The sequence below is a fragment of the Micrasema longulum genome, unplaced genomic scaffold (assembly GCF_059751315.1).
Source record: "Micrasema longulum isolate JH-2025_06_02 unplaced genomic scaffold, ASM5975131v1 h1tg000699l, whole genome shotgun sequence".
NCBI classification, from domain to species: domain Eukaryota; kingdom Metazoa; phylum Arthropoda; class Insecta; order Trichoptera; family Brachycentridae; genus Micrasema; species Micrasema longulum.
The window spans coordinates 293829-310210 of NW_028277895.1; the positions used below are offsets into that span (position 1 = coordinate 293829).

The window sequence follows — 16382 nt, forward strand, 5'->3', positions numbered from 1 at the left end:
TTTTCTAATTGGTCAAGATTTATCGTAATGTTTTTAACAAAGAGTTTTTACCTACCTAGTAACGAGGCTAACAGTACTAAAAATGTCTTATATCATATCGAATTTAAACAAACTTTAAAAATTGGTTAACATTTACCAAAAGTATTAAGTGCAACATTTGTAAACCTTCGATCTCGGGCGATAGTTTTGGGCATATAAATATTTATAATATTTGCCTGTCATACCTACATTTTTTACATTACATTTTTTTTGCACCACAACAGGCCAGGAGGCCTAATTACAGTGGTGAATTACATCACAGAGCACCCAGGCTTGAGAAAAATCACATTTTAATTTTTGTGTTCTCACCGGGAATCGAACCCGGAACCTTCCGTGCGTGAATCAAGCGTCTTGACCACTACACCACGGAGGCCGCCTAAACGAGGCCATTAGCTCGGCTCCTGGGCTGGTATTCCGAAAGGATTTATAGCGCGGTATAACGCGTTTTAACATACTAAATACGCGCTTTACCGCTCTATAAATGCGTTCGGAATACCAGTCCTGGGAGACTGAGTCACCTTTTCAGTTCTCACTTGAGTAGATCTCATTCAGCGCGTCCACGTCACGGGGACGGGCACCTTTCACTTCAGTAGACCTTGGTATTGAGGTGGCTAAGTTTAAATGACGACCCTGTATTTTGGGGTATAACGCAATTTAATGCCCGGGGCTATGGGAGAAGATCTCAATGACTGTGACGGCGGAGACGAAGTGCGTCAGTATGGTGGAACCAAGGCCTACTATACGAGTATATGTAATAGGCCTTGGGCGGAACAGGTGGAAGAGGCACAAATCTTATCAAAGGTCTCCGGGTATACTTTGGGCTACGGGATATTGGGAGACAGCGGCGCCGGGCAGGACGTTGTGTTGAGGATGGCAGCGGAGGATTAAATTAATATCAACGGTAGCATCCTAAGCCTCAGTTAGCATGAAAGGTTTCACTGTCTTAGGGTATGTTAAAACAGAAACCAAACAACAAATCTCCTAGTCCAACATATAAATTAAGAATTCAAAGAGCTGACCCCAAGTAAATGAGATATACATCCAGGAGAAAGAAGAGGAAGAAGAGTAAGAACAACATTTACTAAAATGACAAAAAAGTTCTCAATGTTGTAAAAAACTTTCATTGGTCCATTAGGTGAGGCTTGTGGGCCATGTGAATAAAGCCCGAAAGGCCGAATTTTCCAGCATGTAACAAACAGCTAATAATACCATGACGCAAGAAAAAACATTTAAACGAGGGTATTTCTAAGCCATTTTTTACAAGTGGTAAATGCAAAATGAAACATAATAACAAACAGATATTGATTTTAAAGAGGTGAAAAAAGGATACAAGCGGTCAGGGTTATATGATTTCGGCTAATCGCCTCGAAGAATCGATTAGCCGAAATCTATTTTTTTTTGTATTCATGCTACCGTCTTTGACTGTTACCTGCCAGTTTTATTAATTTTAATTGGGTTTTACGGACAAAGACGACAAGACCCGAGAATTAAAAGTAGAAGAAAAATAATAAACAGTTTATTATTATTTTAATAACTTTCTGTATTATGCATAGACTTATTGATAAAAATGTCATTGTACGTACAAATAAATCATTTGGGTTATCTTCTTTTTTTTTTTTTTATTAGTGCGCGTTTATTATCTTTACTCTAAGGTTATTCCGCTAAAACTGAGTAAGTTGTAAACGATTTATATATAAATTTGTAGATATTAATGGTTTTTGCGAAAACTATCACCATAATACTTACGAAGTTATTTTTAGATCAATTTGTGAAGAAGAAATTTCGGTAGGTTTCTTACTGAAATATTATTTTAACAAGACAATATTCAGCTCTTTTTTTTATAGCAACACTTATGTTAAATTCTTATGTTGGTAGCAATGAATACATTCCTTTGATATTGTATAAAATTTAAGGTTATGTCAAATTTGACACTTCGTATTTCGTACTAGAAAGTCTACGGATTTCATCTCGCTCAATCTGACCAAATGTCTTTTTTAAATCCTTTATCATTTTTTCAACGAATTCTAAGTGCACCTGAACCAGTTCTAAAAGGTATACTGTAATTAGCTATATTTTTTTTAATAATTGTCTTGTCTCGGAAATGTTTATATTTTACATTATTTAAAACTCTATAAAATAATAATATATATATTTAAGATAATATTTAAATGTCTTTAATATTTTAGAATGCGCTCGAAATGCCAGTAAAAAAGCTAAAGGCAGCACCCAGAATGTTCACACTAAAGTAAGACCAAAATTTAGAGGTATTAAGAGACATGATGGGACAAATGTGCACGCCGGAACTAAAATAGTAACTCAAAGAACACTCAAATTTCATCCGGGCTTAAATGTAAGATCTTACTATCTCAATTCAGCGGTATCTTTATTTATTTGATATTTCACTGTATATCTTGCTTCTAGGTGGGGTTCGGAAGAGATGCGACATTATATGCATTGGAAAACGGTCGTGTTGTGGTGACTTGTGAGAAAATTGACCCACACTTTAGATCAGTTTGGACAAATACTAATTATGGTGGAAGGAAAAACCAAGTTATTTATAAGAAATACTTTAATGTAATAACAGAGCCTGAGCATACTAATTTCAAGCTTATTGATCAAATTTAAATAACGGCTAAATAGAAATAAAGTTATATTAGTATTAGTGTTGTAAAGTAGAGTTTAAATGCTACATTCAATACACAGTATTTGAAAATATCTATTTTGGATTTAGACCAATAAAATGTTTTTAAATTGAGTTTTTGTTTAATTTCCATCATTAATTTCTTCATATTTTTTTTCATAATACTTATGCCGTTGTTCATAAAACCCTGACTTCAAAGTAAGATGAAAAGTGAGATTACTTATTTGATTAGCCCCCATACAGCATGCTTTATTAAGAAAATATTTAATTGATTTTATAATTAAACTATGATAAAGTGGCATGAATCATCATCATGTCAATATTTTTTCTGGTACTTAGTAAAATCACAAAGCATCACACTGTTTCTCCGTAGGCAGATTTTTTTTTTATTTAATGCACAATACACAATTTTATCATAGAACACAATTATAATTTTTTATGTCCTGACTTGTTAGAAAATTCTGTGTTAAGTCGGGACTCTTCTAAATATAAATCAAAAACATATTAAATAATATACAAAATAATCAAAACAATATACAAACTAATAATAGAAAAATATAAATAATAAAAATTTATACATGTCAGAAAAGTTATATAATAATACATGGCAATATGTTATTAATAATAATAGAACCCTATTTCACTCTGTCTTTGTAAACATATCGAGCCTTAATAAGCAGAACAACATCAGCGACAAATAGTGAATTGTGCAGAAGGATAATTTTATATTTGTTCCATATATTTTCTTTTTAATAATTGGTAAATGGGATTTATAACAGTTGGTTACTGCCAATACTGAAATCACAGCCAAATTGTTTAAATATCTTCTGCTTTTAAGATAGTGGTGGCAAAGCTGTTTTGCCTATAACTCTGACAGTAGTGCGAGCTAGCGTAACCGCCTACATTGTCGTCGGTCTACTGGTTTTCACTCCCTGGAGAATTATTAAGACCTTAATTTATTGGGACAGAGAGGGCAAACGTTTTTTAGATGGGAATACGGAAGTCTACGCATTTACAGGGCGTATGGCCTGTCACTGACTGGTTTAAGTATAAAGTGTAAATGCCTTGACTTCTGTATCCTTCTCAAAAATGTTTTCAATCTCTGTTGTAAAAAATTGAGAAAAAAATATTTTTATTTGTTTATTTACTACCATATTATTATTTAACCATCCATGAGCATATGCCCTAAGAGCTTCTACAAAAGATGAGTTATGCGTGTGTACCTAAATATAAAAATTAGGACAGTGCATTAATTAAATATTTCTTTTTAAAGTAAAATATTGCAGTATAGAATTACCTTTAAAATAAATATTTCATTTCCACTCTACGGGAAGCTAATCTGAGACCTTAAACATCATAGGCAAATGCGCCAACTACTACACTACAAGGCAAACTTATATCCACTCGATTTCCCTTTTCAGGATTTTTACTTATATTTGGATTGGCATCTGAAGTGTAAGAGTGATCACCTTACCCCTTCTATGTTACAACAGTGATCAAGGTACCCTGCAATTGGAGTACCAAGACAGTGACGTATGCAACGAATTAGAAAACAAATTAAGTATACACTTACTTTCTTTACATTCGTACATTCTCTGTAAGCAGAGTGGTGTGGCGTTCTATCTTCTCTGCCTTTCCTTATGTGAAAATGGCGAGATGGTTTATGGTTGTTTACAGTTAACACTTAAATAATAACACAATAAAGTCTTGGAGGGATTAACGTTAAATTATGTACAATAAAACCATAAAGTAAGATAACTAAATTAATCGCTTGATGAATCAGAATCAGAAATTTCAGAGTTTACAGAAAAAACTAAACTATCTGAAATATTATCAATTACGAAGTCAAAATCCCACATCCGATTTTCTTATTTTTGAATAACATGATCAACATTTTTTTTTTTCAATTTTTCCGGTGTAACCATTTCAATGCCCTGTTCAAAAAGCATTTTTACATCTTTTGCTTTATAAGTTTGATTATTTTTAGCGACATATAATTTTACTTGTGCCCAAATAAGTTCTATAGGGTTTAGTTCACAGTGATAAGGAGGAAGGCGCAAAACAAGTCAACAACAAACGATTAATATTGTTTTTTTAACTTTGTTTACAATATCAAGTATCTGTTGCTTTATCATGGTCTGTAGATTGTTTTAGATACATATAGAATTAAGCCAAGCTGAAATATCACCTTTCTTCCAAGCAGATGTAGTGATTGGTTCTGACCGTCGGCTGTGATATGGAGCGTTATACAAAACAATAATAGAGTTATCGTCAATCGTACGGCACAATTTTTCAAACCACTTTTTGAAAACATTGGCTTTCATCTCACTATGGTAATCTCCGCCACCTTTTTGTCCCTCGAACGTTAAAAGTAGTCCTGGAACGAATCCATCCTCATTACCAACATGTGTTACAATAAACCCTTTTCCTTTACCTGGTGGGTTTTTTAACCCGGTTGTTATGCCGGATAAAAAGGCATCCTTAGAAGACTTTATTCCTGTATCACACCATACATTCGATTGAGTATGACCAGCATTCACCCAAGCCTCATCGCAAAAAAAAATCCCCCTTCTGAACGATATATAGGTACGTATATACGCCTAAACAATCTCAGAAGTTATTTTTAATTACAGAGGAGACTTTACTCATACACTTGATATAAAGTTATGCCTACTAGAATTTTCTAATTATTAATGATGATGATGTGAACCGTTTTTTACTCAATAATACAAATGTAGTTAGGTACTTTAATAAATTTCTTACAAATTATTAAAATATGTGGTGCATTAAAAAACAGCTTATATAAACTCAACAAAAGTCATAGGTATACAAAAAAAATCAGTTGATGCCGCCCATCAATTAATTGATGATTTTATAGCGTCTAGAGTTAATTATTGTAATGGTATTTACATAGGTCTACCAATGAATGAAATGATTCACCTGTAGTCTACATTAAAATCCACGAGACTTATTTTTGGAATCTCATCCTTTCACTCCACTACTTTGGGAATTATACTGGCTACGTTTTCCACAGCGGGTGGAATACAAACTCTGTTGGCTAATGTACAACTCTGCTCCGGAATTTCTAAAAGAATTCTGCGTCCCAGATGAAATAGATGACAGACGTCTTACGCTTAGATACGCTACATTTACGGCGATGGGAAAGGTTATTATATCTATAAGCCACCAGCGCATTTGCAGTTGCAGGCTCTATGACATGGAATGCTCTCCTAGCAGAATTGCAAAACTGTGTGAGAGAAGTGATGTTTTTGAAAAAAAACTTACAACCCACCTGTTTACTAAATCATTTGAATAATAAATACCATTAAAAAAAAACAAATAAATTAAGTGTTTGGTAAAATCATGGATTTTTAAGAATATTTAGGACAATTTTATTTTTATATACCCAAATATTTTTTTTTAAATCCATAATTTTACTAAACACATTAAAAAAAAGTATTAATTTTTCTCCTCTAAAGTGATCAATTTGAGTGATGCGGTGATGAATTGCCCCATACGGAGGAAAATTATTCCATGATTATCAACTACGAAATTAACTATAGATTACAGCAATACAACGGGCTGTTGGTACTTGTGTCGAGAATTGCAAGCGCAAACCGAAACCATCAGTTACACCGTGTTCTATGCAATAGAGCTAAAGAACTTCTCTAGTTAATTATTACTCTGAGTAAGTTATCCATAATAATAATTTTTACTACTTGCATATATTTTATTCTTTATTTTGAATCTTGAATTAGAGCACGCATAAACATATTCTTATGTGTGCTACATAGTAACAATTTACAGTAGAACTCCAATTATCCTAATTATTTGGGACTGGACCCCGTTCGGATAATAAAAAATTAGGATAATTTGATTTTTTCCGAAAAAGGGGCCCATTTTAATTCATTACTGTATGTATTAATGAACATCTCAGCCAACTGACTCAATCTCCCTTAACTCTTTTACCCGATTGCTCTATATTTTTTAGTTTATCCGCTAATGTTAACACAACACGTTTTCTTTTAGAAGCCATGGTGAGCGACGAAACTCGGGTCAACGGCATACACACTGAATAACCAAAACAGATAGTGGAGCAAGGGAAGACAATCCGCGGAGGGAAGGATAATAGCGCGCATAGGCAGAATCTTTATTTTACGATTTTTTTTTCTGAAATTCTGAAAGCGATTCGGATAGTCGGAGTTCGGATTATTGAAGTTCTACTGTACATATATTTCATTTATAAGTTGTTTAACACATATGTGTACTTTAATGGTCCAATATGTACAAACTTAATAGGAATCCTTCAACAAAATTCCAGCTACAAAATATGCAACTTTTGATCAGGGTGATGAAATTATTCTGTTACAAATCATCTTCAGGGGTAAATTTTCTTATACTGCTACTAGTAATGCCGTGTTGAGCCTTCATGTGTTTAAGCAAATCCCCCCTTTGCCGATAATGCTTTTCGCACATAACACAATTATGGGGTTTTTCTCCGGAATGACGCAACATATGAACATTCAGAGTGAAGGATCTTCGAAAGGCACTACCACAAACCTGGAAATAACAAAAATAATGTTAGTATGTATTTGTTTTTAATCAATTTCATATTATTTGTACATATACGAGTGAGACGTTTGCTCAAATTATGGCTAATAGATAAAAGTTTTTTGTATTAGTGATAGTTTTTCATTTTTAAAAATGTAATATGTAATGTTTTTCAAGTTAAATTATTATTAATGTATGTTAAGTGTGAACAATCGATGCAACTTATAAGAACCTGCTGACGAGTTGTATGTATGCAACTCAGTAGGACTTTAATTTAAGGCTATTTTGAAAAAAAAATTTAGGTTAAGAACTAAAAAATTAAAAGGCAAATTCTTTGGCATTTAGGTAAAGAGATACATGTCACTAATAAGAAAATTAGCTAAGTATGCAGTTCCACTCTATAAGGTCTATGGAAAGTTGGATGAAGAGATAAAAAAAAAAAAATATTCATTTTAATAATAAAATTGATTAATGCCGTATAATTCAAAAGTACTATTAGGTAAACAACTACATGTAACTCGTATTAAAACTGCCATTAACATGGGACAAGCAATATGAGAAGAAACACAATATAAGTTGATCCTAAGTACCTATTTCATTCATTGAGTTACATACTGAACAATTATTCTAAAACACCACTAAAAATTGTATGTTAAATAATTAAATCAGTTATAAACTTTAAATGGCTCCCCCTACATAATCAGCTAATAGCGACTCGTACCTCTTTACCTAAATACCACACAAGTTAAGTTAAGTTTAGTGTTCCAAACAATGGACAATCAGAAGGAGAAACTAAATTAAAATGTAAAATTTATATTTAAAACTCTAACTTTGTGGTTATTCATTATATTAAAATAATTATAAAACAAATTTGTTTTTATTCACTTTTTTTCTACCGTCGGTCGGTACAAAAGATGAAAAAAGAAGTGGTTGAAAACAAAGTTGTTTTATATTTATTGGCTCAAATTTCAGGATTTATTATAAACGCTCATAGGGCTTTTACCTGAATACCATCATGGTATAAAATAATAAAAATAATTATAATACAAATCACCAAGTACACAATATTAGAAAAAAAAAAACAGAAGAGTAAAAACCAAATTATTTACTACATTCCCAATTTATCTATTTTTAAAGCACAGGACTTGATCTTCATCAGCGAGGTATAAAATAGAATTGAACCATCACTGCGTTGATTTTCAAGCTACTAAATACGGGTAATTGGTAAATTTAATGAATAATTAGTAGTATGATGATGACTGTGGTACAAAAAAAGTCTAGTTTGTCCACAGGGCTTGTCCGAAAAGCAATGTCAGTGATTTTTACACATCGCAGCGCGCTCGGACTTGTCGGGATCGGTGAAGGGAGTTTTCTTACGCTCACGCAGTCGCTCAGTTTTCTCCAAAGCTCGTTTTCGTGCAAACCGCGATGCAACGCTCGATGGAGCATCAAGTTTTGTGTGAAACTCGGCAAGTCCGCAGTGGAAACGTTTCCCATGATAAAGACTGCCTTTAGTGATGATTTTTTATCAAAACGTCAAGTCTATCGGCGGCACAAAGCATTTTTCGAAGGCCCAAGAAGGCCAGAATCAGCAAGTCAAAGATCAAGACCATGCTCATTGTGTTTTTTGACATCAGGTGGCCCGTTTATCATGAGTTTGTACCACATGGTGCCGTATTCTATGTGAAAGTGCTCAAGAGACGGGTTCATCGCGTCCAGCCCAACATTGCGAACAATTGGTAACTTCACTATGACAACGCGTCGACCCACACCGCCTTTCTCGTGACCCCCTTCCTGGCTGATTTAAAGGTGGTCATGGTTTCTCAGCCGCCCTACAGTCCTGACCTAGCTCCCTAAGACTTCTAGTTCCGGCGCTTAAAAACTCTCAAGAAAGGACATAATTTCGGGACAGTTTACAAAGCCAAAGAGGCTTGCACCGAGACTCTAAAGGACATTCCGTAAAAGGCCTACCGTGACCCCTTCAATGTCAGGAAACCTCGCTAAAAGTGATGTATCGAAGCAGGACGAGCCTAGGTTGAAACTTCTTTACGTGTTATACTGATTGGATCAATAAATGACACTCACTGACATTACTTTTCGGACCTACCCTGTATGTGGGTTTGTATATTTGTGAAAAATATAAACATAAACAACTCTCAAAATATACAGAATAAAAACTTACATTGCACTCATATGGTCTGCTGTTGGTATGAATTTTACAATGCTGACTATAAACATTTTGTGTTATAAAAGTTTTGTGACAAATTTTACACTCATAGGGTCTCAGTCCCGAATGCCTCTTCATATGATTATTATAATCACCCTGTTACAAATAAAATTTCACATTATAATAATGAGGAACCAGAACAAATCTCCTAGTCCAACGTGTTGACTGAGGAGGAAAGGAGGCCTGACCCCAAGTAAATAGGACACGAAGCCCGGAGGAAGAAAAAGAAGATTATAGCAATGAGGAAGTTCTGCGCTACAGAACATTGGATATAAAAAATGTTTTCTTACATACAGTAGAAATTAGAGCATTTGGTAGTACGGCAAAGTATCTCAAAAATGTATGAAAATATTAATAACAATGATTTTAATAAAAATGAACCGTTTTGAACTACATCACAAGTTCTTCCGAATCAACCAATGACAGAGTATTGTGATGGATTTCGGGTTCCCCGAAAGCCAACTCACCAATTTCAGCAGAACTCAGACGAGAACTTGTGACGTCACAGGCATAGTAATTTCAAAATTACAAAACTTTAATCAATCGTAGCGCTAATAATACGATACAATAAAAATATTTTTCAAAAACTTTTGGCTGAGTTTAATAGTCGATTAATAAATCAAAAAAAGGCTAAACTTCCTCATTAAAATAACTAACATTTTAGTACAATTTGAACCGGGTTGTGGTCCCGTGGCTTGTGTCACTAATGGAACAGAGGTCTGAGGCATGAACCCCACCCTACCACAACTTGATTCTCATTTTCTAAGAGTGAAGTATTGAAAATGACGCCCAGCATTGAAATATTTGGGTAAATCAAAAGAATGCAAATATTGAATTCAATTATTTCAAAGTCAAAATTCATCATCATCATAGCCTAATCTGCACCGAATGGTGCATAGGGCACTGCATTACATGCAGTGTATCTCGATCATATGTTATGGGAAGGTAAGATGATCGGTCTTACGCTTCAGGAATCAGTTCAGGTACAGTGAAATGCTTCACGCAATATTAAATCACTATATAAACAAATATTTCACTTTTGACTCCCATTTTGAACCCATGACCTCAAGCATGGCAGGCGAACACGCCTACCACTACATCAGAGGCGGACCTTCTTGCATTAGATTTACCTTTTCAGGACTTCTATCTGGGATTGCCATCGAATCAAAAGCACTCGTCCAGAATTCTGGTTCTATTAATTAGGTCATTCATTCGCACACAGAACTGCATTCTTCAAGTCAAAATTTATAATTATAAATCATGTATTTTGTATGCACCTATAGAATATTTCAAAAATAAATATTATATTAACATGTGAAATGAGATAAATAAACTCATATTTGTATGTAAATTCATCAACTTATGATTCGAAAATTTATTTCATTAGACTATAGTACATAATATAGGAATTGAAAAATATTTGCTGATTTTGTAAAGTCAAAATTACATGTTATGAGACTATTGCATTGAAAAATATTTTATAAATAACAGTACCTTGATTTTAAAGCTGCGATTACATTCAGTGCACAAATAGGGTCTTTCCTCTCTATGTACTTTAGTGTGCGTAATAAGTCCAGAGGATTGACTGAAACCTTTACCACAGAAGTCACAAATGAAAGGTTTTTCTCCTAAAATTTGATAAGACAATAATAATATAAAAACATTTAAAAAAGTAATCAAGTCATAGATTTCAAAAAATTTATGGTAACGGTATTATTATTTTTCTGTAGGACGTCAGATAACTGCATACATATTTTGAATTATTCAAAAATTAGACATTTTGTACCCCATGCGACAAACGGCACATATTACGTTACTGCGCCATATATATAAAATTATTAATGACAAAACTCAAAATAATACAGTTTTGAACACTACCAATACACAGTTGGTCGAAACAACAAAATTGACACTAGCGCCATTTGTCATTTGGTTTTTAAAGTTTGGTTACGCTTTTAATGATTCATAGAGGAATATTTTCTAATCACCTACACTGTGATGACTAAAAAACACTGATTTTTGAGTTGTGTCACTTTGAAAATAGATGTGGATATTTTGCAAGTTATTCCCGATGTGTGAAAATACCCTACTGTATATTAATGGGTATTTATGTAAGCACCAAAAACAATTTAATAACATGAAGATCTTTTTCTGCTACAACCTTGAATTAATTCATTGGCATTACACATAAATATTTTTTGAATTTTTTGCTTGAATTCTTCATCTTCGCTACGTCGCCTATTATTATTATCCCCGCGTCTCCAGCAAAATTGTGTGACTGCAGTTTACTGGAGAGTAGCTGATTGCCATCGACACAGGATACGTTACTCCAGGTTAGTCAGTGTTATGTTATGTATTAAACTCTCTGGTCTGAGTACACATTTAATGAGTTGTTACCTGCATTATCCACTAGCTCACATTGTCAGGGTGGGGAAATATTTATTGTTATGCAGTTATTACTAATTTTATTTTTTTGAAATTTAAGAAAAAAATAAAACTCTAACAATGGAAACCTCCAACAAGGTGAGTATTGAATGCATGTTTTTCAGTGGTTAACACTATTACAAACTCTTAAAGCCTGGATAAAAATAATATGTGCGTGGCAGATTAGACCCAGATTTAAAAGTCGCTAAAATTTTGACAGCTGGTAACTAGTGTAGTATCTATGGTAACGAGTAACACAGAAATAAATATTTACTAAGGAAATATCTATATCTCTTTCTTACATGAATGATTGCCCATGGTGCCACCACTTTTATTACAAATTGTTGGACAACAATATTAAATTTGCTATATTTTACATGTAGCTTGTAAAGGAATAGTGTGTCTATTATGCGTCAGTAGGTTTTTAAATATTATTTAATCATCAAATTAATAATAATTTTCATATAAATGAATACACAAGCATATCTCAATTTGAAGAAATTTCTTCAAAGCACGAGTAGAGAGAACAAAATGGCATATACAAATTACTTTTCACATAGTAGATAATTTTCAATACTACTGGGTCTAATCAAACTATTTCTAGTTTTTAAAACAGTTTTCGGTACACAGTTACAGGTTATTATTTAAAAAATCGAGTACATATTATTGATTGAATTGAATTGGTAGTATTGAGTTAATTAATGTAACCATTTATTCATAAACAAGATGCTTACGAAGTTTTCCATAGTGACTGTTTTACTTATCAATGAATAAATTAACATTTAACATACCCGTATGTGTTCGTATATGTTTTATAAGTGATGCTTCGCTGGCAAATCCTTTGGAGCAATAATTACAACTCTTGAGACGTAATTCTTTTTCGTGACCCTGTAATTTAACAGATAAGTACACAAAAAGAAATGATGAATACAATTCTATGTGTGAAATAAAACCAGAACTATGGACGAGTGCTTTCATCTTGATGGCTACTCTCATATAAAATTCTTAAAAAAAGAAAGCGAGTGGAGATTAGTCGGCTTCGTGGTGCACTGATTGGTCCATTTGCCTGCCATGCTCTTGGTCCTGGGATCGATTCCCGGCAAGATTGACATGACATTTGTTTGATAGAAGGCTCATCACCGCAGTATTTCATAGTACCTGGATTGGCACCTGAATCATGAGACTAATCATCATACCTTCATGTACATTCAAAATTATTTTTAAAACACTGCAATTGGAGGCCCCATGCAACGTTAAGGCGCCCCCTGTAGTGTAATAGCTAAACATTTGCTTCACACACGACGGGTTCCAGGTTCAATTGCCAGTTAAATTCCAAAAACTAAATGTGATTTTTCCCAAGCCTAGGTGTTCTGTGATTTAATTACCGCTGTAATTGGTCCTTCTGGCAGGTTGTAGTTAAATTTGTTTATATTTTAATACAAACAAAACTGTAGGTTTCTACTACGTCATAATAGATCTACCCAAGTCGCAATGATGTCAGAAGCTTATTTAGCACTTACCCCAATCTATAAAAATAGAATAGGTTCCTACTCCTCTAAGTATACATAAATATTTAACTTTTAACTAGCATGTATGCCACTCAATTTAGCCAACCATCAACCATCAAAGTTAAAAGAATCAAAGTCCAATACAGTAAACCTGATTCATTGAAAATCTTTATAAGATACATTTGTAACGAGCTTAAGCATTATATTCAAAACAATATATATTTTCAAGATAGACTGATGTTTTAATATGCTTTCTATATAACAAAAATGTGTAAACTTACAGTAATTGGGTGACACTGTGCTTTGTGAGTATCCAAATCTTGAGTCGACGTAAACACAATACCACACGGCTTACATTTTAGAACTAAGGAACCTAATTTATGCCGTTCAATATGCGGCATCATCTTACTTAAAGATTGGAAAGTCTGAAAATAATACAAAGTAAATATTTTTAAAGAAGAAATAAAAAAATAGGTAAATGTTTTTTAAGATGTGTAAAAAAGGAATGTGCAAGTGATTTGAACACCGAATATTTTGTATTTTTTTAATTCACAAATAATTATGTATATAATATTATGTTATGTGATAATTAGGGATGCGTTGATACACACTTTTTCAATTAAAAATCAACATTGAAAAGGTTTTTATTTAGGAAACACAACATCAGTAAATTATGCAGAGAAAAGCAATTTCACAAATGTGTTCGGATGAGACTAGAGCTCTTATTCTGTCAATGCGTTGTTTTGTTAGTTCGTTTGTTTTGTATGTAGTGGAAATGAGAGCAAAATAGGTAGTAGAATATTGAGATGGATATATGGGATACAAACAAACTTACGTAACTAATTCCTATTGTACTACAGTGCTGATACTCATTTGGAAACTGAAATACTTTTTATCCATATAAAAAAAACAAATATGCAGATCCTTACTGCGGCAGAAAATGTGAGGATCTGTTTCTCTCTCTTATTAGATCTCGGATATCTCTCAACCTCTTTGAGAAAATTGGTGCTCAAAAAGAACAAGGGATAATCCTCCTTGAACTATTTAATAATATTTTCACAAATGCTCCATAAATGATCCTGAGTTTATACCATGTTTTGTTTAAACAGCGCTACAGACTAAATAATAGTTACATCACTTACAACATACTTTTTCTAATGTGAAAAAATTTAATAGTATCAATGTTTCGACTAATAAATATAGTAGATTCTGATATATCAGAAACAACAAAATATGGCAGAAATATTGGTATTTGATGCATCCTTGGTGACAATTGTGTCAATACATGCCCTATTAGGTCAGCATTATATTGAAATAATGTTAAGAATTCTTATTCAGAATCAAACGATAGTAGAGTTAAATAGCTATAATCACAAATAAAAATAAATATAAATTGATTACAAAATAAAATATCAAAATCAAAAACCTTTAAACAATACTGGCAGGTGAAAAATTTCCTAGAAGCGGGTCTTTCTGGGTATTCTTCTTTACGATGAGAAACATCACTGAAACTATCTGATAAGTGCACCAAGAATTCTTCATAGTTTGCAAACTCTTCTTGACAATATCGGCACAAGAATGCAGGATTTTTACTGTGAAAGACTAGTCTGGAAACATGAACATATTTTTTAATAGATGATTTAAGACAGTGCTACAACATTACAATAGAAAATATTTTATTTTACCTGTGATTATCTAGACAAGCTATATTAGTATAAAGCCTAGAACAATATTCACATTGATAAAGACAACTGATTTCTATTTCATTCAAGTCTTGTTCTGGAGCAGTATGACCGTGCTCGTTCACAATATGGACGCTCAGCTAAAACCATACAATATATTTATTATTTCATTTTAATGATTCATATTGTCTCCAAAACACAAGAAATACATTGATCAATTCATATTTACACATTTTCATAAAGCTCATTTTATGACACATTGCCAATCACTTTTTACTGTAAACGGTCTTACCACAATTTATTTAATTTTTTGAGAAATATTGGTGAGCGCGAACCAGCCTGACTAAATTCAGAGATAAAAGCAGCAATCCATTACTTTAAACCCTGTAAGGCTCTCGGTATGGACGAAATCCCCATAGAGATCATTATAAAAATGGGACTATGGTGTGGATATGTTTTACACAATATGTAGCCATATGTGGAAGACAGGAAAATGGGCAAAGGATTGGTGTCATTCTATTTTTATTGCAATACATAAATAAGGCTCCAAAAAGAAGTGTTCAAATTATAGACTTATTTTTGGAGGAACCGAATGCACCTCAATAAACACTGTCAGGTTGCCTATATTAAAGCGCTCATCCATTGGCTTCAGGCCATACTATGGGCTACTTTATACACAAGCTGTCATAGCTCATCACATTTCTTCCAGTTCATTGTTTGTATAAGGCTCTTGTCCCGCCTTAATTTTAGTGATTCATTTTGATTTGAAGACAGGTTATCGAAAAACAAAGGGAATTTAATTTTTTTGGTGACTTTAAATTTTGAATGTATTTTTATACAATCTGTTAATTCAATCATTTTCTCCATTAAACTAAAAAAACTGCTATAATGTACATAAATATATATATTTTTTTAATGTACATAATATTATTCCGATATTATTTAATCTTTTTAATATGAAAAAATATATAACAGAGAAGGTGTTGAGAATATGCAAGTCTAGGAATTTACAGAGCTTATGATCAGTCATCGGCTGGGTTAAAAGATCACTTTACAAGCCACAAACTCTTAAATTTTTAACTAATATTGCTTCACAAATTAGAGATGAAGAACATGCAGAATAGTAAATGGTGTGTGATGTGGCTACTTAAACCAGCCAATAACAGCTCATAAGCCCTGTAAATTCCTAAAATCCGTCCTTTCTTTTAAAAAAAATATTTTCCTCTCTGTTGCAATAGATTTTTACTATATTTTAGTTTCAATTCCGAATAAAGTAGATAAAATATAAGAAAAGTGGATAAAAATATATA

The 16382-nt window shown here is 32.9% G+C and overlaps 2 protein-coding genes across 2 annotated transcripts; one reads left to right on the top strand and one right to left on the bottom strand.

Moving 5' to 3' along the window:
* Positions 1-1923: 1923 nt before the first annotated feature.
* mRpL27 (mitochondrial ribosomal protein L27) lies at positions 1924-2794 on the top strand. The gene is made up of 3 exons (XM_088229714.1): positions 1924-2091; positions 2226-2389; positions 2461-2794. The coding sequence occupies exons 1-3, from the start codon at positions 2025-2027 to the stop codon at positions 2662-2664; spliced, it is 435 nt and encodes a 144-aa protein (XP_088085840.1). The 5' UTR covers positions 1924-2024; the 3' UTR covers positions 2665-2794.
* Positions 2795-6406: 3612 nt separating this feature from the next.
* LOC148279581 (uncharacterized) lies at positions 6407-15212 on the bottom strand (the record flags this gene model as incomplete). The annotated part of the gene is made up of 7 exons (XM_088229716.1): positions 6407-7240; positions 9414-9554; positions 10953-11086; positions 12674-12770; positions 13672-13815; positions 14817-14997; positions 15076-15212. Coding segments are annotated over 7 exons (1029 nt in total), but the record flags the coding sequence as incomplete, so codon positions are not given.
* Between the last annotated feature and the right edge of the window lie 1170 nt (positions 15213-16382).

What these genes read in the sequence shown, in the direction of transcription:
- mRpL27 (XM_088229714.1), top strand. Translation starts at nt 2,025, where the DNA reads ATGTCTTTTTTAAATCCTTTATCATTTTTTCAACGAATTCTAAGTGCA. An exon ending in ACCTGAACCAGTTCTAAAAG is followed by an intron (nt 2,092 to 2,225) that starts GTATACTGTAAT and finishes TTAATATTTTAG; the next exon opens with AATGCGCTCGAAATGCCAGT. An exon ending in AATTTCATCCGGGCTTAAAT is followed by an intron (nt 2,390 to 2,460) that starts GTAAGATCTTAC and finishes TCTTGCTTCTAG; the next exon opens with GTGGGGTTCGGAAGAGATGC.